Below are 21,346 nucleotides of genomic sequence, written 5' to 3'. Positions count from 1 at the left end.
TTATGTGTATGTTTGCAGGTGTATTGGACCTTGCTTTGCGTATAATCCTGGTTGCAGCGGATTTGTATTGTTCTGTTAGTTTCCACAGGTCAAGTGGCTGCTCCACAATACTGCTGTTTTCAACCAGAGGAAGGCCCACCTTGGAATAACAGCCTCCATGTGCACTCTTCGTCAATCTAGACCATGAGAATAGGGCATAATAACATTAGTGGTTGGTGTGAATGAGGCTCTTAAGTAGTTACAGGGTTGGGGAGGTTATGGGAAGTTGGTATGGCCTGGTCAGAAAGGAAACAATTGATGCTATTTATAGCTCTAGGTCTTGCAAAATTTGTTCACTAACAGAGTCCGTTTGTGTTTGGTAAGTCAAAAGCTGGTTATGGCTCCATACATAAAAATATGACGTGTGCACTCAACGTCCTTGGTTTTACTTAGATATCAAACTTCTACGTTTTACAATCTTATAAAGTTAAGAAATAAACAACACAAACATCCTTTAGTTTCTCTTAAAAAGTAAAGTGCCCATACCAGGATGGACAAAGGTATAATATACAATCCCCTAAAAACGATGTCATGCACTCAATCTCATATTTAAGAAAAGCCTGCAGTTTCTCTGATGCTTTGTACAACATTTGTCAATAGAACAACTTTCATTATGATATTTGAGTATCATATTTGTTTAAGTAGGAACACAGACCTGATGACTTGAGGTCCAGATGAGTCACAGGGAAGGCACTGTGGCAAATTATATCCAGGTGTATCAGTACAGCCCATGTCATTACTGTAAGGAATACCTAAGTAGTAGTTAAAACCTGACCAAGAGACAATAAACATGGTGTAAATATTAATACAACTGTTGATTACTTGATGTTGCCATAAGAACATCTTCCCAGCAGACAAAGCAGCATTATTAAACTAATATATCATATACAAACACACATTGTTACCTAGAAAATGTCTAATGATAACACTAATAACACATAATGTTTTATTATTATAAGTAAGAAATTGAGCTTGAAAGTCCTTTTTGAGCTTTGAAAGAGTTGTTTGACAAAGTAATTTAAAGTAAGAATTTTTTTTGATACAGCCACAGTTTGGGCTTTTCCCTAGCCAAATGTTCAAAGGGTTTTTTCATTCTCAATTTTAATAACAAAAACAATTTTGCACCACAACATATCATGTTGAAATAGTAAAATCTGCATATTTTTATGTTAAAATTGTGAAATATCTACATCCACTCCAGACAGCGACGGCTACTATAGTGACTGTGGAATGAGCAGTCCTGCTGTTTTTCTAGAGATTTAAGTTTCGTATTGTGACTTATCAATGTCCTACATTAAACTGGAGTACAGCTTATACGTGATCCAAATGTCCTTCAGCTTGGTCTGCCTGGCTCATTTCACAAATGTGAAATCATTTTTAATTTGGGGTTTGCTTTTGGTTCAAAATGATCTTACCATAAAAGACCTATGTGTGCCTATATGGTGCTGTGATCTAACTGGCACTAGTTTAAACCATTTTTTTGGCTCTTATACTAACACAAGAGACAACATGACCACTTAATCAGAATCAGAATTAGTCTTCCACTGAAAGTGCTCCTGTGTTTGAGCAGCACGTCATGGAGTGGGTGGGAGACATTGTCCAAGATGACATGTAGTTTGGACAGCATCTTCCTCTCTGACACCACCGACAGAGAGTCCAGCTCCACCCCCACAACGTCACTGGCCTTGCGGATCAGTTTGTTCAGTCTGTTAGCGCCCGCTACCCTAAGCCTGCTGCCCCAGCATGCAACAGCAAACAGGATAGCACTGGCCACCACAGACTCATAAAACATCCTCAGCATCGTCCTGCAGATGTTGAAGGACCTCAGCCTCCTCAGAAAATAGAGACGCCTTTGGCCCTTCCTGCAAAGGGCTTGAGTGTTCTTGGCCCAGTCCAGTTTATTGTCCATGTGCACTCCCAGGTATTTGTAATCCCCCACAATGTCCACACTGACCCCCTGGATGGAAACAGGGGTAACTTGTGCCTTGGCTCTCCTTAGATCCACAACCAGCTCCTTAGTCTTTCCCCCACCACCACAGCTCTGTACTCAGCCTCGTCACCCTTGCTGATCCATCCAACCACAGCAGAGTCATCAGAAAACTTCTGAAGATGGCAGGACTGTGTGGTAGTTGAAGTCTGTGGTGTAGATGGTGAAGAGGAAGGGAGAGAGGACCGTCCCCTGCGGGGCCCCGGTGTTGCTGACCACAATGTCTGACACACAGTGTTGCAGGCGCACATACTGTGATCTGCCAGTCAGGTAGTCAACAATCCAGGACACGAGGGGGGAATAAGGAACACATCTGGGGTATCACTTTGTGTTACACCCTGGAACTGTGCCATTGCAAATCACCATCTGCAGCGTAGAACTTTATTGGGAGGGCATAATGCGCCTGTGTGCCCTGAGCTTCATACCATTCCACTGAGATCCCACAGCAACCTCTGCGCAAGTCCCTCAAGAGTCAATACTGCAGTGACCCTGCCATGATCCCTCACTAGCTTTCCACCCACCAAAACCAGCCAGTTATGCCCGATGGGGCTCCAACCCAAGCAGAAAGCACAGCGACTACGGATCAAACCGTAGTCCCTGTGGTGGTGTGCAAGTATTTTTTCCTTCACACCAGCTGTACATCCCTGTCGCACTATATGAACCGGAAATTGTCTAACACGAGGCTGAGTACAGCATACTAGAGGAAAGCTTGGCCGATGTACCAGTCGCTTAAAAATGCTAAGGTGTGGATCACCTGTTGTAACAAGCATACAAATATAATGCGATTCACAGGCCAAGGTTGTTTGAGGTGAGGTGGAGGAGGCAGGAAGTCTGTCTAGTAGGGGGCTGGGGGGGTGTTTGATTGGTAAGTTATAGTCGGGGTGGGTGTTGAGTCAGCTGTAGCATAAAGTCAGGAGAAAGTCTGTCATCTCACAAGACACAGCCGCAGGGAGTTGTGTTGTGTGTAGTCTGTTCCCTGCAGCGAGGCTGGATTTGTTCACACACTAGATGTGAGTGGAATGACCTAGATAAAGTGACGCCACAACACCAACCTGGAAAGGTACATTTTTTGTGCAATGGAAATGTGTGTGTTAGCTCATATCTCATCGTTTCATGAGACATATACAAATATGTTTTCATTTTTATGTTTGATATCCTTCAACTGTTAAATAAACTGTATTCACGATGCAGCAATTCTTCTGTGACAGCCCTGCTGCCATATTTAACACATAATGTCTGTTCTCATTTACATCTCACTCTTCTATAAATGATCCTATTGTAGCTTGTAGCAGGCCACTACCTCCTCGGGTTTACTGAGGTGTCAGATAACTTTATTTAATCTCACGTACTGTATGTCTAAAAAAGGTTTTTTTATTGGTAGGCTAGTGATCATTTAACAGATCATGCCAAAGAGGTGACAGAAACAAAACATAGCAAACAGTAGATAGGAATAGGATTGTGTTGCTCTCGAACTGGATTTGTCCATTCCTAGAGGAAAATAAATGTTCATGCCCATAACCAATCTCTATTGATTCTCAAGTTAGGCAAGGTGTGATGTTTTTTCAGAAGATGAGGGCACACCTTTTTGTAAATTCCTGCCTGGTTTCTGCCTGTGGTGTTCGGTTGGGTCCCCGGTGGTTTTGTGTTATGACAGTCAAGCTCCCACCTACCTCTGTTAGTTGGACCATATGGTCCATTGTGGCCGAGATGCCATTTCCCGATCATGGCGGTGTAATATCCCGCCTTCTGTAGTAGCTGTGGCAAGGTGACTTCAGACAGTGGCAGACCGGCTACAGAGCCCACAGCAAAGTTATGAGTCACCCCGTTTCTTAGGCCATAGCGGCCTGTCAGGATAGCAGCACGGGATGGGGAACAGGTCGAGGCAGGAGAATGGAAGTCTGTCAATCTGGAAAAAGTTAGGACATTTCTTAGGAGAAATTACATTTGACCTTGTTGCCAAGTGGAAGTAAATGTCAGAGAGGGAGAGAGTATAGATCAGTCATACTCATGCGGTCATATAGGCCTAACATTTCACCTGCAGTGTTACTCCACCATGTCCAGACTGAAACACCGACCTTCCTCCAAACATAATCACAATTTCATTACCATTTAATGTTTTCACTAAAAATACAAGACCTGGGGCCTTATGTGTAAAAGACTGCAAGGCTACATTCATTTTTATACTACATCCCACGTGTGCGTGAAAACCAGCGTACGTCACCTTTTTGTGCGTATGCAGCATTTATACATGAGGACCCTGGTTCCTATGATATCAAAGAGGTGAGGTAATAGAATTTAAATCAGTGTCAATGATGACATTGAATTTAGAGCTACATAACAGATGAATTAATATATTCTATACCTTAGTCCTTGCTCGGCCATTAGGTTGAGGTAAGGTGTGTTGTTACCCTTCCTTTCCGGCTGGTTAGCATCCACATCACCCCAGCCTATATCATCTGCCAATATGATGATAAAATTGGGCTTCTTACTGGGCTCATCAACTCTGGCTCCATGTTGGGACACCGTGTGGAGCAGCAGCCCACACATCAGCATCCCAGACAGAAGGAACAGGGTGAAACCCTCCGCCATTTTGAGTCTAAATCTGCAGTGGATTGCAAAGGTTTCAGGTTAGGCTGGCAAGCATTTAACCATGATCAGCATAGCAGCTATGGCCTAAGATGTGGGCCCAACACACAATGAATATAATTGTATACAATACAATGCAAAAGTCAAAGTTGCACAAAAGTTGTAGCCAAACAACTACATTATACCACACAAATAAAAAAAAATAGTAGATATCTTATTTTTGGACTTGCAGAACAATCATACACTAAAATAACTTGCCACATGTACTGTATGTTAACTTGACAGGTGTTGAATAGTCCTACAAACTTTGGTTTAGTTTACACTGAAACAGGGCAAATTGCTGATGATAATGTGTTCATACTTCTTATTCAAAAGTACATTGTTTAGTACTGATACAAATCACAATGTTAGGTCTTTGAAAAAGATTAACTGAAATACATCTCAAACAGTCCTAAAGTTATTATATAAATATATGTATGGTCCTACTGGACAGTGTGAAGTGTTTTATTGTTTTGACAAGTTATATCAGATACTGACAATATCAATTTAAAATAATCAGTACCATTGACTGATTTTCTCCTAATAACCTGGTTTCAGAGATAGTACGTGTTTCTGGTGGTGACTCATGATTGGTCCAAAGTTGTTTGCATTTATCAAATGCATCTTTCTTCTTCATCACACCAGTATATCATGCAAAACTTGTAGGCTACATCAAACTGTCACTATGCAACAGATCAAAATTGAACCCCGAGACACAAAGACAAATAAACAGGAAACACCTTAAATGAAATGGGTTTAGCTTACTATAAAACTTCAGTTAAGAGCTGAGTTCCAATTAGATGCTGCACTTTTTTACTGGCCGGGTGTGGCTACACATTTTGACAAATAAACCTAAATAAGTCTCAGTTAGATGCCAGGTCTGGTTTTCATAGAGGTAGCCTACTATGTATGTATAACCTTTAAATGCCCACTGGGTCGCACACTTGAGCTAGTTCTATGCAGCTTAGATTGTGCATACAAATATAAATGTTTAAACTTTACTCAATATGGACATGCCATCGTTAGATCGGATGGATTCTCCAAAATTCAATTGTTCAGTTAATTTTATGAAAACAATTAGCACCACAGTATAATTCATTTAGATTTATTAGCATGTTAAACAAGAGAAGTGGGGACAAAAGTGGTGATAAAGTTCAACTAAGTCTCCGTTCAAAACAGAGAGTCAACTGTGGCTTTAAATTTAACAACAGATGCCCACACACAAATAATATCAGCATTTATGGTTGAAGATGAAACAAAAACTTTCTAAAGAAAAATAAGTATTTTAAAGGTGCAATCAGAGAGTTTATGCAGGCGAAGGTCACATTAGAGATTAATATTGCAGTTTGTGTAACCAGTGGTCCATATGGTCCATGTGGTCTGGACCAGTTGCTCTGTCCGTGGTCTTTGTGTTCTGGACCACAAGTAGACGAATGAATTATGAATGACGAATGAATGAATTAGAATCTGTTGTTCATTGTATTGTTGGGGTGTGATAGATAGATAGATAGATAGATAGATATATAGATAGATAGATAGATAGATAGATAGATAACACAGCCAGAGAAGGTGGATTAGGACTAGACCACTCCACATACCACTTAGGATGGTAACTTGTCCAGACCACTAGCTCCTGCGCTCCTAGTGGTCGTAACCAGTGATCCGTGTAAAAGCGACACTGAATTGGCTACAAACTCTACTGGAGGTATGGGGGGGGGAGAACTGGCTGTAACCAGATCTCTTTAACCCCTCTTTCCCCCCCCCCGTGCCTGTCAGGGAGGACGGGGTGTTCATGAATGCGAGCTAGTGTCAGACTACATGTTTGCGTGAATGAATGTGCGTGTCTCCACATGTGCGTGTGTTTGTGGATATATGCACGAGAATGTAAGTAAAGTTCAGTTCATTGACGCAGCGCGCTCAACACTAACGGGATTCCAGGAGCAACAGTCAAGCGGGGGACGGACTGTTTACGCCTGAATATAGCTTCACACAGGTGAGACAGACTTCAATAGGCAACAAGTAATTTAATTATAGACGAGCGCGTTTGCTTTAGGACAGTAATTGCATATATCTAGCACGTGTTGAAGTAAATAGGCTATACAAACAGGCAGACAGATACTTACACAGTTTGTTAGCAGTTAAAGCCTACATTGCCCACGGACCACGAGCCGCTGCTGGACTGTGCGTTGCGTCAGCCGCATGAGGACGGACCATATGCCCCCGACTATTCAACATCACCACCCCTCTTAATTAAACAATACAGATAATGCACTGTCCTGTTTCAACCCAAATTAAATATTTAAAAATGTGTTTTAACAGGGCAAGACAACACAATCAAACACCACGTGTCTTGTGTGTGTAATAAATAATTTAATAATCATTAAAAACAAGGTGTAGAAGAGTTGGTCAGGCAGTGATTTCCAATTAAAAAGCTACTAACATAAAGAGAAGGGTGTTAAAGTGTTTTCTCCCTGCAATTTAACTTAAGGACATTTTTGCTGTTAGAAAAACAAAACAATGTGAGTAGCTATTAAGGAGCCAGTGAGGAACATTATGAATTCATTGTTAATAAGTCGTTCATGAATATCTCAGAATCAAGAACTCTATAGATGATAATGGTGAACTACTAGGGAATAGGCTGAGAAGTGCTATATTAATTAATTATTTTGTAATGATTAGTTCATAAATATCTGTAAATTCATATGCCTGTAGCCTACCGAGTACTTTTTCATGAGCCACTGAGAGGCACAAAATAAGTAGCCTAACGATTCACTTGATAGAAGCTAATTGAACTTTTACCTCCCTATTTTGCACAAATGTTTTTCCTTAAGTCAGTCAAAGTAAGGTATGCACATTTTAGGTATTTTTAAATTTTTATTATTATTAAAATTGCTGACCACACTAGTCACTAAAACTGCCATTTCTCTTTACAGGCCATGGCACGATGTGGAGCCAAGGGGACATGTTTCTTGGGGCCAAATGTGTACCCAGAGGCCCCTGATGGAGGCTGGGGATGGGTGGTGGCTGGAGCCTTCTTCTTGGTAGAGGTTTTCACCTATGGCACCATCAAGAGCTTCGGCATCTTCCTCCAGGACCTAATGGAGGAGTTTGGAGAGACCAACAGTCGGGTCTCCTGGATTGTTTCCATCTGCTTGTTTGTCATGACTTTCAGTGGTGAGTATAGTTCATTAGGTTAAGAAAAGTAAAGTTCAGACTATAGACTGAAATGACAATGAAGTTGTGAGAATCACTGTACCATCTAGACTAAACAAAAGTTTGTTCTCCATGGGTCCTCAGGTCCTCTCTCCTCTGCGATGACTAACCGCTTTGGGTTCCAACTTGTTGTTATGATTGGAGGATTACTTATTTCCTCAGGTACCATTGCCACCACCTTTACCAGCTCCATCAATCAAATTTACATCACCTTTGGAGTAGTTGCAGGTATTGAATTGCTTTCTTCTTCCTTCTCCCTCTTTGAACATCACATTATTCTCTGAATAAGTTTTTTTTATCAGCTTGTCTAGCTGAATTAGAGTTTAAAAACTTGCATCTTTTCCACCCTTCAGGTCTGGGCTTCTGTCTGACCTTCCTGCCCACTTTGACCATCCTTTCGCAGTACTTTAACCATCGGCGTGCTCTGGTGACAGCTGTGGCTTCCACTGGAGAGTCCCTGTCCATGTTTGCCCTGGCACCAGGTGAGTACAAGAGCTTCCACTGACGTTTTGTGCATACAGAATGTGTTTTTTAATATTTGTTCTGGAGTTTGTTACTCTTAAAGGCAAGGTGACTTGCATAACTTATTTAGTGACAGGAAAACTCAAGGAAAGATTACTAAATTTGGATTTCATTGGAAGATTTTATGCTCATTTCCAGCTCTATATTTTTATTCTGGGATTCAACTAAAGTAACTTTGCATGATTCACAGCATAAACTCCTGATTTATCTTATACTGGCTGTGTGAGCATAGTGTTTGTGGACGCTGCTGCATGTATAAAGGCCTGCACTTTTCCTGGCAGAGTTGCTTGGGGCCTCACTGATTACAACTTATAATCAATGAATTTGGTAAAACTGGATCATATTTTATGGAGTTTGTATATGGACAGATAGCTTTGAAGTACCCACTAACATGTGCTACCATTAGCTAGTTAGCCATGCAGCTAGCAGCCCTATTAGCTTAAGTGACTCTGTCCGGACTGGGAGCTCGAGCTCCGGGGAGGGGGTGATGATGTTTACACATCTAGTCTGGGCAGAGTCGGCTAGCTAATGGAACCTCTAGCTGCATGGCTAGCAGAGCTAACTGAGAAGAAACTAACTTTCCTTCACAAGCTCTTTCTGTGAGACATAGAGAAAGGACAAAGCAGAAAGCACTTTGAGTAGAGCGGAGACAGACTGAGCGGCTGTGGGCGCTCGCACCCCTGTACTTAGTGGCATGAGCTTTTTTCGCTCACAGCGATAACTTTTACATACGTTTACCTCATTATTTAAAACTTTGGCCACGTTTAGAATAAATATCTGACATTGAAACATACATACAGCAGTATTAGCAAAAGCATAATAGGTCCCCTTTAAAGGATAAGCCTGCTAATATTCTTTATATTTTTTATTATCAACAATTACCAAGAAAAGACTAAAAGCAAACATTTATTGATTCTACTAACAAGTATTCACAGTGTAGTCATCTAAAACCTATTAAAACACATCAACAGCCACACCGTTGCACTTGATCAACATTAACCTTTGTACCTTGTGCCTTGTTTCTTCCATAACATGACCATGGGCACATTTTGTTTATTGTAGGTCAATCCCACATACACCATCTTGCTGCCGTAAATACTCACTAGAGTGTGGTTGAAAATAGTCCCCAACAAATTCTTACTCCTGTTTACTCCTGCTGTGTGACCACCACCCATGGCCTCCAGAATCAGATTCAAGTCACTAATGCTCGCATACAGAGTGACTACTGGGTCTGCACCCTTCTACCTAAACTCTATAATACAAGTTTATGTTCCTTCTCGGCCAGTACGCTCCTCCAACGCCGCCTGGCTCTGCCATCCCTTCACACAAAGCAATCCCAGTCCTGGCTGTTCACAACCCCACGATGGTGGAACGAGCTGCCACATGTCATCGGAGCAGGGGCGTCCCTCTCTAACTTCAAGAAGCTCTTGAAAACTCATCTCTTCCGAGAACTCTTATAACACCTCTTATAACACCTCTAACTCCTAACATCTAACATACACTTCCTGTGCTCTTCTTCTTCTATCCCCTACAATTATCTTGTATTGATTGCACTTTTTTGCACTAGGTATTTATCCCATTGATGCGATATGTGCCATTAGCGCTTACTAGTATTTATTGCTGCGTTTATTAATATGTATTGTCAGTTGTAGATCTCGTGCTGTATTTTATGCTCTGTTAATGAATGTATGTTGTTCCTCAAATGTAAGTCGCTTTGGACAAAAGCGTCTGCCAAATGAGTAAATGTAATGTAATGTTGTGGAGTGCCTAGCTGTTCTAGGAAATTAATTTTTTTACATCAAACTTTGTGAGATCTTCTTAAAACCTACACCTTTAGTGGGAACCAGTGGGCTTGGGCTTGGGTCATGTCTTGTTTCTTTTATGTCCATTTTTATAGTCGTCTATATACAGTCAGATTTTGAACACCCCATACTTAATACCATGTATGCCACTCACTCACTTAATAACTCCTCTTGCCCCTCAGCCTTTTCTGCATTGAGGGACCATATTGGCTGGAGACATACCATGGCAGTGATAGGAGCTTTACAAAGCACCATCATCATCTGTGGTGCTCTGCTTCGGCCAATCATTATCAAACCCAGAGAGACCCATGAGGCAGAGACTGACAGGGCGTACCCAAAGGAATTGGAAGCCCTCAGTACACAAGAGAATGTAGAGAGCACCAATTCAAAGGACTCTATGACCAAAAATACCTCACATGCACAAATTAGTCTGGACAATGAGCGGACCATAAGCTCAGTGAGCACCGGAGACTCTGGTGTCCAGTCTCTCAAGGACACCGACAACAGCAGACCAGAGGAGTGGACTTTGCTGCACAAAGAAGCAAGGTTAGAGACAGAAGAGATATCCGTGGAGAGCAGTATGGCAAAGAATAGAGTGTGTGAAAAGAACAAAGATTCAGAGAAACAAGTGATAAAAGATGAGGAAAAGAAATTGGTTGATGAAAAGCTATCAGCAAAGAATTGTAAACTTCTAGATTTCTCCATTCTCAGAGAGTGCAGCTTCATTCTCTACTCTCTGTTTGGACTGTTTGCAACGCTCGGCTTCTTCGCCCCTCATCTCTACATCATTGAGCTGAGTGTGAGTCGAGGTGTGGAGCGGGACCACGCCACGTACATGCTCTCCACCATGGCTGTGGCTGAAATTTTTGGCCGTTTCTTCATTGGGTGGATCCTGACAAGAAGGCTGTTCAGGAAGAAGAAGCTGCTTGTGCTTCTGGCATGTGTAATTATGATTACTGCGGATCTGGTGGGATTTACTTTGGTGACGGAGTTCTATGGCCTGGCTGTGTGCTGCGCTTGGTATGGGTTCTTTATGGGAACCCTAGCATGCACCCACATCCCCATGCTGGCTGAGGATGATGTGGTGGGCATAGAGAGGATGTCTTCAGCTGCTGGTGTTTATGTGTCCATACAGAGCTTTGCTGGGTTGGCTGGACCCCCACTTGGAGGTAAGAGTAATCTTGTAGTGAGAAGTTTACTATTAATACTGGCTATGATTTCACTTGATGATTTCACTACAGCTGTATTGTCTTAAAGAGGTGGTATTATACTTTTTGGCTTTTTCCTTCTCCTTTATCGATTTATATACCTTTTTTGTGCAAAGTGAAAAAGCCCAAAGTCCACCCCAAAGGGAGTTTTCATCTCCCACAGAAAACACTGCTCTGAATTGCCTGAAAACAACTCGTTTGTAGTCCAGCCGTTTCCCTTTCATCCCTGTGACCTCAAAAACACCGATGGAAAAACGCTGAGCTGCAGCACACAACTCTTCTCCCTTCCAAACACTAGCTACCCTCCAAGCAGTCAATGGACATAAAGTTGTTACTGTGATGTAGAGACAGAGCTCAGTTAGAACTTTATGGATGAAAGATACTTTTGTACAGATTAACAACTCACCACTCTGAAACTCTTGCTCCAGTCTATGTTGCCAAGCTGGTCGGCAACATAGACAGCTGAACCAAAGCCGTGTTTACCGGCTTCTCATTGGCCCGTCCTTCTCTGCTTCTGATTGGCTAGTTGTCCTTAACTAGGAACTGGCATGTGCAACTCCAACAAAGATCATTTAGAGACAAGATGTATCACTCCACAGCTAAAAATTAGCCTTCAACACAGGGTGAAAAGAGGAGCTGCAGCAATGTGCAGTATGAAATAAATATGGTGTTTTTTGAAAATGAAATCATGTAAACCTATGCTGGTACAACCCCTAAATAGGATTTTGAACCTGAAAATGAGCTTAATACCACCTTTTTAAGACACAATTATGATTTAGATACAATGTTCGATTGACTGCAGTTACAATGTACAATGTACAATGTAATGTGCCCCTTTAATTCTCCTCTATCCCCAGGTGTGCTGGTGGATGTGACTCAGAACTACGGATCAGCCTTCTACTCCTGTGCAGCTGGCATGGCAGTTAGTGCCGTCTTCCTGGGTTTGGTAAAACCAGCTAAGAGAGGATTGCTCTGCAGGAAGAGGAACTCAAAATGCCCTGAAGATGTACATGAAAGGAAAGGTTACCCTGAGGAACACAGTGCAGTGCATAAACCAACCAACAGTACGGACAGTCCTGAGGGCTGCTCTGAAGTAGATGCCAGCTTGGTTCACGACCAGGCGGTGGCTGCAAGTGTCCCGGAGGTTATACGTTTTGCTTGAGCTGATAACATAGGATAAGGGTAAAAGGGTCAAGCCATATGAGAAAAAAAAGGAATCGAAAGACTAGTGCTGGCAAGTGTTGAAGTGACATGTATAGTGCCATTGTAGATTTGGGCTCTGAGAGCAAACTAGAACTTTTCGATCATAATATGTATGCAGCAATTGTGCCTTACATACTGTACCTTTAGTGTAAGTGCCGTTAAATTGAAAGAGTATGCTATTAAATTACAAGAAGTCTTGTCAATGGTGCAAGATATGGCTGTAAGCATGGACGTGTTCAAAGTGGACCATGAGTGTTAATGGAGGTTTTAGATATTCCAGAAGCAAGATGAAACACTGATACTTGATGAACTAATTACCTGCTGGTGATCAATACCATAATGATAGCCAGAAAAACTGTGACGCAAATGTAGCTGCAAGAACAAAAAAATTGCACAGATTCTGTAACACGTGTTATAGAAAATACATAAAGCTCAGGTGATAATGTATGTGATTAAACGTGTTTATTTTGAATCAACCTGTCGCCAAACTGACAATGCACTGTTATGTGATATGAGATATCAGACTCAAAAAACTATTTTTGTAATGAAAAAGCATTCAATCACAATAAAGCAAAAGTGTGATTTGACCCTCTCAATTATGTGTAATGTTTTTTTAACAACCTTAAAGCAACTTATTCAACAGCTGCTGTATTTGTCACATAATTCACTGAAAACAGAACTCATAAAAACTGTACCCATGTTTACTTCATGTTAACAGAATATTGTACATTTTCACATTAAAATATATTTTCTGTACATATTGCATCTTTAATTTAGATGAAAAAATAAATAAATTAAACTTAAGTCATCATTTCATTCTGCCTGGAAACACTAGTACCCAAAATGTCTGTGTGAACTGCTCAACATGTTTAAATCAATACAACTCAATATATAGCTGATCGTCCAATTGGAAAGAGTCTCCCAGATACATTAGTATAGGTAGTCATTACCACACAGAAAAAATAGGAGTGGGCCATGTAGTCATTTTGAAATTGAGTTATAACCAAAATTAAGATTCTGTTTTGCAATCAAAAAGCAGAAGAAATGTTAGTTTTGCATGGTAAACATGAATACATCAGAGCTGTTGCATTTATTTCCCAATATTATCTACATTTATGGGCAAATACTATAGTTCATCTTTTATCCAGTATGTCCAGGCACCTGCGGAGCCACAGTCTGGATGTGTGAAAGGCTTCAGTGGGTTTAGAAAAGTGGAGCACATGCTGACAGGCAGAGGCCCCCTCTGGTCTGGCTGTTTGACTCTGACCCTCCTTGATCCAGTGCAGTAAGGCCTGTTGAACACAGATAAACATTCTCTTAAAGTAGCATTTGGTAAACTGATCTCTTGATAAGAGTCGATCAAAATTAATTCTTAAGACTTTCTCTCTTACGTGGAAGAGCAGATTCTTCTGATGAGCTGCAATCTACCTTTAAGTATTTCCAATTTTTGTAGATGACTCTTACATTACTGGCTTTCGATTGGTTTGACGAACATCTTGTAATTCAGAAGAACCAGAAGCTTCCTTGTAAACCACAGCACATGTCGCAACAAATGACTTTAGTGTAATGAAGTAAAAAAAAAAGTGGATATACTTACTGGACCTGAAACATTAGTTAAAATTCAAACTGTCGTTGTGAAACAGTCAGATTCAGAGTGAAATATGTCTTTCAGTATCTACTAGCTCAGCACATGCAGGTTAAAATGTTTAAGAGTTTACTTTAAGGACCCCTGTGAACTCTGAACTCAGTTACTGAAGGTACAGTAACTGAGAACATTCTCGGTGTGGTGTATGGATGTTGCTAAAAAGAGAGTTGAAATAATAAGGATTACTTTGGCATGTGATACTTCAACTGAACACATTGACCCAGCCCAGCACCAAGTAAGTGAGAAACCAAATTGACTTGTTCTATTCCTATATGTAAATGTGCTATTTTCATTATAACACTGGAACCTGCCCTGTCCGATAAGTTACATCTACTGTACAAAGACTTAAATTTGCAAATGATAAATTTGGGAATATTAACAGAATCAGGGTTCTTCCTTGTTTTCTACCTTGTATCTTTCAGCTATTTTGAAGCCGATTGCGACCTGTAGCTTGCAAAGGCAGATGGAACAGAAATCCAGGGGCCAACTATCAGACTCCTCAAGGTGGTTGGGGCCCTGTATGACGCAGTTCAACCACTGGCAATGCATTATTTCAAACATATGGCCAATCTCATAGGTCATTGTCTGGAAAGAAATATTTAACTTCAGGGTTTTCTGACAAGAAAAACAGCAGTATTGAGTGTTTTATCAGCAGTACTGATAAAAGTAAAATTGGGGGCGACCTTTGGGAAGGCCATTCAAAGGTTCAATGACCAAAACTGAGTGAGTGGTGAAGTATGTAAGAAACCTTGCAGGATCGAAGCAGCAGAGTGCCCTTGATGGGGGGAATGTAATATCAAACACAGAGTAGTCCCCCTGCTTTGTCTGAAGCCCTTTCCTCAGCCTGCCAGCATAACTTCTGCTGTAGAAGTTGTCCTCATACCTGGCAAAGCTGAAAATGCCCATTCGTGCAAGAACAGTTGAGAAACAACAGCGAGGATGACATGTAAATCACTTTAGAACCACCTAGTGGCATCTCCACCACATTACATCATCAGACACTACCATTTATCTGCAATGTTTACTGATTCCCTCTTCTTTGATAGTGTGCTTGTCTTGGATATATCAGGGCAGATTTACAGTATATTGAGATGAAGTGGAGTATTATTATTTAGTGTAGCAGCATCCCTCTATGTCTCATCTATCAAAGTTATTTATATTTTTTTAATTAATGCTTTGTGGTAAAATCTCACCCTTGCAGAGAGAAGCCTGTCCAAAGACAAAGTTCCAGGAGTCTTTGGGTTAGAGGTCAATCATTGTGATTCCAACAATACAAAAAGCATCTTTTGGTTTCCTATTCCTCAGGAATCATTGCAGGTCACCTACATTTCAAGAGAAAACATTAATAACAAAGCAATATCACACACTGTCCAGATGGAGATCACTGCATTTCACCCCTCATGCTCTTGCATCTCAACATGGAAAGTGGCCAAAAGAGTCAATAGACATGGACTCCCTAACTTACCAGTGAGGATGTGAAGGTTGTGCGAGTTACTGTTAACCCTGAACGAGCATCCTGTTTCAGCTACAGTCACCGCCGGCAGAAACTTGACAGAAAGCTCGTAGAAGAAGTGTTTCAATATGAGATTCCACACTGCTGCATCGTCTGTCCGCAATAAAACAGCAGATAAGTTGACATCATGTATTTCTTTATAATTCCGATGCTTATTCATTGCATCCCAGTTCTAAATGTGCCAACTGGGCACAACGTGGAAAGATCCTTGTACTTGTTACACTCCAGGCAACTCTCAATTTCTCAGACGAGAATTCTTAAGTCACATCATCAGAAAATCAGTCCACTTCATCATCTGAAGATTTACTACTAAGGGCAAGTCAAAGAAGTCCTGTATCTTCAGAATGTAATGCTGTTATCTGACTATGAATTCATCCACTGTTAAACTAAAACTGCAATGTATAGTGATGCCTTTATTGTTGTTATCTGGAAATGTTCAGCCAAATCCTGGGCCTACTACCTCTGTGCAATGTCTACCCACTCCCTCAGCTTTCAAAAGTAGATCAGGCCTTGGTTTCATACATTTAAATGTTAGAAGTCTGGTCCCTAAAATGGATATGATCAAGATCTGGGCAAATACGACAAATGCTGGTGTAATGGTTCTATCAGAAACTTGGCTTAAGAAATCTGTAACTGATGACTTAATTTTTATTGATGGTTACCAAGTCTATAGAACTGATCGGTTGGGTAAAGGAGGTGGGGTTGCCATGTATGTCAAATCCAAGCTCATTAGCTCTGTAACTCTGCCAATTACTAAAGCTAAACAGTTTGAAGTCTTTGCCGTCAAAGTAGGTGTATCAAAGGATTCTTACATTACTGTTGTTGGTTGCTATAGACCCCCATCTGCTGCAAAGGTTGCTTTCAAATCTATTTCAGATATTTTACATGAATTAAATGACTCTGAATTCATCCTTATGGGTGATCTAAATTGGGACTGGCTTTCAGGGACATCAGATTGTTTTAAAGAACTGTGTGATTCATTAAACCTAGTGCAACTCATTAATGCTTCAACAAGGCCAAATCCTAAAGCACAACATAAATCTGCCTTGCTTGATTTAATTATAACAAATACATCTCACAAATACACCTCAACTGGCATATTTTGCAATGATGTCAGCAATCATTGTGCAATTGCTTGTGTCAGGAATACAAAAATCCCCAAGGTAAATTTTCTAAAAGATATTTTAAAGGTTTTCAAGTGCAGGCTTTCCTGCATGATTTATATCATAGTGATCTTAACAGAGTAACTCTGATTCCGGATGTTGAATTGGCATGGGAATATTTTCACTAACTTTTTATGTGTATCTCTAATAAACATGTTCCGATTAAAAAGTTTAGATCAGTGGTAGGGAAAATCCCTGGTTCTCAAACAGTCTTTCAGAGCTAATTCATTTAAGAAATAAATCGTGGGCCCAAGCTAGATTTTCTAACACCTCTGCTGATTGGACTACATTTAAACCCTAAGGAACAAGTGCACCTTAATGATAAGAAATTCCAAATCAGAGTTTTATCTGAAGACAGTTACAGAGAATCTAAATAACCCCTCAAAATTCTGGAAATTAATTCAATCTATGTCAGCTACACATGTTGCTTCAAGCCTCCCTGAACACATTCTGGTTGGCTCAGATGAAATAAAGGATAAAGCTGCTATGGTCGGTCAGTTAAACAAACACTTTATCTGTGTTGGGTCTGCATTTGACAGCTCAAATGTAAATGCACCTGTCATGTTCTGTCACCACTGCAACTGATAGAAATCTGGATTTGTTTGATTTTAAAACTATTTCAGTTGCTCGAGGTTGTAAAGCTCTGAAAGGCACTGACCACAAAAAATCTGCAGGTCCCAACAATCTGGATCCTTATCTCCTAAAGGTGGTGGCAGATGTTATTACTCATATTTTTAATTTGAGTCTTATGTCCAATTCAATACCCCAAATCTGGAAAGCTGCTTATGTTCTCCCCTTATTTAAAGAGCTAAACAACTACTGTCCAATCTCCAAACTCTCAATCCTGGCTAAGATCCTTGAATCCCAGGTACATTTACAGTTAAAACAGTTCGTACTTGATAATATTTTAAACAATTTTCAATCTGGTTTTAGAACTGGCCACAGTACCCTTACTGCTGCTATGGTGGTAATAAATTATCTTATTGGTGCCTTAAAAAGAAAACACCATTGCACTGCCTTATTTGTAGATCTATCCAACGCGTTTGATTCTGTGAATCATGAATTGTTGCTGAACAAACTTAGGGATGCTGGTTTCTGTGCTAATGCTGTTAAATGGTTTAGAAACTATTTTGTAGATCGGACTCAGTGTGTCCATGCATAAGGCCACAAATCTGAGTTTCTTGAGATATCTAAAGGGGTCTCCCAGGGGCCTATTTTGGGACCTATTCTGTTCTCTGTTTTTATAAATGATTTAGGTAAGGATGTTCAAGCAAAAATACACTTCTATGCTGATGACACTGTCATTTACACTCATGCTCTTTCCATAGCACAGGCTGTGCAAGAGTTTCCGACTGCATTTCAGTCATTACAAACTGCTCTGCTCAATTTAAAATTGGTTTTAAATCCTCAGAAAACGAAGTTCATGGTCTTCTCAAAAGCTCGACTACAGTTGCTTGATGATCTTAGCATTTTTATATCTGATGGTAAATCCATTGAAAGGGTGCCCATGTATAAGTACTTTGGTATATGGATAGACGACAAACTTTTATTTAATGTAAATATTGCTAATCTAGTTAGGAAGCTCAAAGTGAAGATTGGCTTTTATTTTAGAAATAAATCTAGCTTTACTTTCAATGCCAAAAAAAAAACTTGTGGAAGCTAATTTTCTGTCTGTGATTGATTATGGTGACATATTATATATGCACACAGCCTCCTCCATCTTACGGAGCCTTGATTCAGTGTATCATGCATCTCTACGCTTTATTACAAATGCAAAGTCCCTCACTCACCATTGCATTCTTTATGATCTGGTGTGTTGTACATCACTGACCACCCGCAGAAAACAGCACTGCTATATTTTTATAAATAAAGCCATGCTAGGTAAACTTCCAGTTTATCTCTGTACCCTTCTCTGTCTCAATTCTGCTAGTTACCAGCTACGCTCCTCCAAGTGGTTGCTTTTTAATGTACCCAGGGTTTTGACAGATCTGGGGAAAACTGCATTTTCATATTATGCACCCTGGGCATGGAATAATTTGGAAAAAGATCCTAAACATGTAAAGAAACATGTATATCAATTGATAAATTCAAGAGCATCATAAAGAATGTGGTGAAGGAGACGTGGTTGTTTTTCTTGAGAGGCCACTGTGTTTGAATAGAAGTGTTTTTGTGTTGTTTTTTGTTTGTTTTTGTGAATTTTGTCATGATTGTATGTAGCATTTTAATATGTTATGTTTATGTATGGCTGCTACCTTGTATGTAGCTTTTTAATATGTTGTCTTTATGTGTGGCTGCTACCTTTTTTGATCTCAATGAGACTTCCTGGTAAAATAAAGGTAAAATAAAAATATAAAATAAGAGCTCATGGGTTATGCGTTATTAAAGTGGCATTGAGAAATACCAAACATGCTTACAGTACATGTCTCCTCATTTAAAAAAAATAGCATCTTATTGTGGCTGGCATTGGGGGTTTTGCATTTAGGGTCTCTGTAGAAGCTCTCAAAGTCTTGAGGCTCCTCAGGGTGAGCGGAGATCCAGTCTGAGTAAGAGTTCACTATGATGGTTTGGAAAAGGGAACCTGGCGGCCCTGGGTGGAATCCTTCCTCCAGAAGATGCCTTTCTTCTTTTGTGTATTTTCTGTAAAGTTTAGCCAAGTCCTGATGATGAGAGACCAACGCTGTCTGCAGCGTCTCCACAGAGTGCTGGATCGCCTTCATCTATGGGAGGGACATACAGCATTAACATGGCTACAGATGAAGTCAAGGGGAAATTTGCAACATGGCATCACGTAGAGATCATTTTCTGTTCCTTGCTATAGTTTGAGTACCTGACCCAATACACCTACCTATGTATGTTTATGACAAACTATATTAAACAATACAATTAAATATTGTTAACATTTGAGTTTTGTTAATGAAAATTTTATCCTGAAAACTAAATGTGTCCTGGTTATATCTGGGGCCCTGTTTACACCTGGCATTAACATGCGTCTTGGATGATCCAAGTGAACAGCTCTGAGTACAGGGGCGAGTTCAGCGCAGACAAAACGTAGCAAAACGTTATTTTCAACGGAAACGGTGTTTCCCTGATCACCCTGCTGTGTACGCAAGCGCATTGAATTTTCCTGCCTTTTTAACACTGTTGTGTTCACAAATTTGTGGCAGCTGAATGGGTAACACCTGTGACACGCCCACCAAACAGGAGAAAACATACCTCGAAGTCCGTTGCAGAACGTTGCGCAACGTTGCAAAGAAACATGTCGTTCAATCACTTCCAATACCCTACGGCCAACATTTCTAAAAATCCTTTTTTGTATTGGTCTTAAGTAATATTCAAATTTTCTGAGATACTGATTTTGGGGTTTTCATTAGTTGTCAGTTTTAATCATCACAATTAAAAGGAATGAACACTTGAAATATATCAGTCTGTGTGGAATTAATGTATACATTATACAAGTTTCACTTTTTAAATGGAATTACTGAAATAAATCAACTTTTTGATGATATTGTAATTATATGACCAGCACCTGTAAATATATTATAGCTTGTGAATTTACACAGCTGTTCATTGTTCGAACTTCATACTAAATTTATAGTCTTTACTGACATGCAGTGGTTACTCTCAAAATTCTATGCTGCCTGTCTTTCTAAACGCAATCATTGTTTATGTGAAATTAAGTCTTTCACAGCAGAACTCTTCAGCTCCTTATTTTGATCTTATTAACATTCTTATCAAATAAAAACAGGCCCTTCACTCCTGGTTTCAATAGTAAACCACTACAAGATTGACAATTACCAACAAAAAACACCATATTCCAAGCAGACATGATTAACAAAACATAAATCACAAAGTAACTTTTGTGTTTCAAGGAAATAGAAGACTTATTTGCAAATTTTAACAAAGCTTTCTTCACCGCCATGCATCATGGGAATTCTGAGGGACAGGGCGAAAATTACATTACAAAATTACAATAAAATTTGCTAATAAGTCTTCTATTTGCTTGAAACACAAACGTTACTCAGGTTTTCCTTGTATCTGCTTCTCCTTGGACATATTATCCATAAACATGGCATTTCTTTTCATATTTATGCTGATGACACACAAATATACTTGCCCGTCAGATCCACAGATCCTGGAATGCTGAGTTCACTTAACAACTGCCTTTGTGAAGTTAAAAAATGGATGTCAAATAATTTCCTCCAACTGAACTCAGACAAAACAGAAATCCTGGTCATTGGGTCTCAGCAGATGGCAAATCAAATACTGCCATCTGCTGGTTCCCTAGTAAATCACATTAAGCCTGTGGCAAAGAACCTTGGTGTTTGGTTTGATAGTAATTTAAATTTCGAGCAGCACACCACAAAGCTTGTTCAATCATGTTTTTATCAACTTAGAAATATAGCAAAAATTCGATCTATGTTAACTT

At 40.1% G+C, this 21,346-nt stretch overlaps 3 protein-coding genes across 4 annotated transcripts in view; 1 reads left to right on the top strand and 2 right to left on the bottom strand.

Annotated features, from left to right (window-relative positions):
* Positions 1-8,186, bottom strand: part of arsg (arylsulfatase G) — a 13,361-nt gene extending 5,175 nt beyond the window's left edge. The window contains exons 1-5 of the mRNA XM_046069135.1: positions 8,076-8,186; positions 4,389-4,628; positions 3,697-3,932; positions 695-809; positions 30-176 (exon numbers count right to left, since the gene is read on the bottom strand). Coding sequence (XP_045925091.1) covers positions 30-176; positions 695-809; positions 3,697-3,932; positions 4,389-4,615 — 725 coding nt within the window. The 5' untranslated portion in view covers positions 4,616-4,628; positions 8,076-8,186. The remainder of the gene's footprint in view (positions 1-29; positions 177-694; positions 810-3,696; positions 3,933-4,388; positions 4,629-8,075) is intronic.
* On the top strand, positions 6,459-13,309 carry LOC123983037 (monocarboxylate transporter 7-like). 2 transcript variants are annotated; one of them, XM_046069134.1, is made up of 6 exons: positions 6,459-6,644; positions 7,585-7,825; positions 7,949-8,026; positions 8,218-8,346; positions 10,371-11,357; positions 12,254-13,309. In XM_046069134.1, the coding sequence occupies exons 2-6, from the start codon at positions 7,588-7,590 to the stop codon at positions 12,556-12,558; spliced, it is 1,737 nt and encodes a 578-aa protein (XP_045925090.1). In that variant the 5' UTR covers positions 6,459-6,644; positions 7,585-7,587; the 3' UTR covers positions 12,559-13,309. The 2 variants fall into 2 exon arrangements, with proteins under 2 accessions (XP_045925090.1, XP_045925089.1); XM_046069133.1 differs by having other exon boundaries at positions 6,461-6,644; positions 7,949-8,092.
* The window catches only part of LOC123983042 (archaemetzincin-2), a 10,672-nt gene continuing 2,391 nt past the window's right edge, over positions 13,066-21,346 (bottom strand). The window contains 6 exon segments of the mRNA XM_046069144.1: positions 13,066-13,891; positions 14,653-14,829; positions 14,993-15,042; positions 15,045-15,149; positions 15,435-15,575; positions 19,352-19,637. Of these exon segments, the coding sequence (XP_045925100.1) occupies positions 13,733-13,891; positions 14,653-14,829; positions 14,993-15,042; positions 15,045-15,149; positions 15,435-15,575; positions 19,352-19,637 (918 nt within the window). The 3' untranslated portion in view covers positions 13,066-13,732.

Source organism: Micropterus dolomieu, linkage group LG14 (assembly GCF_021292245.1).
Source record: "Micropterus dolomieu isolate WLL.071019.BEF.003 ecotype Adirondacks linkage group LG14, ASM2129224v1, whole genome shotgun sequence".
Taxonomy (NCBI): Eukaryota; Metazoa; Chordata; class Actinopteri; order Centrarchiformes; family Centrarchidae; genus Micropterus; species Micropterus dolomieu.
This window is presented reverse-complemented; position numbering and strand designations above follow the sequence as displayed.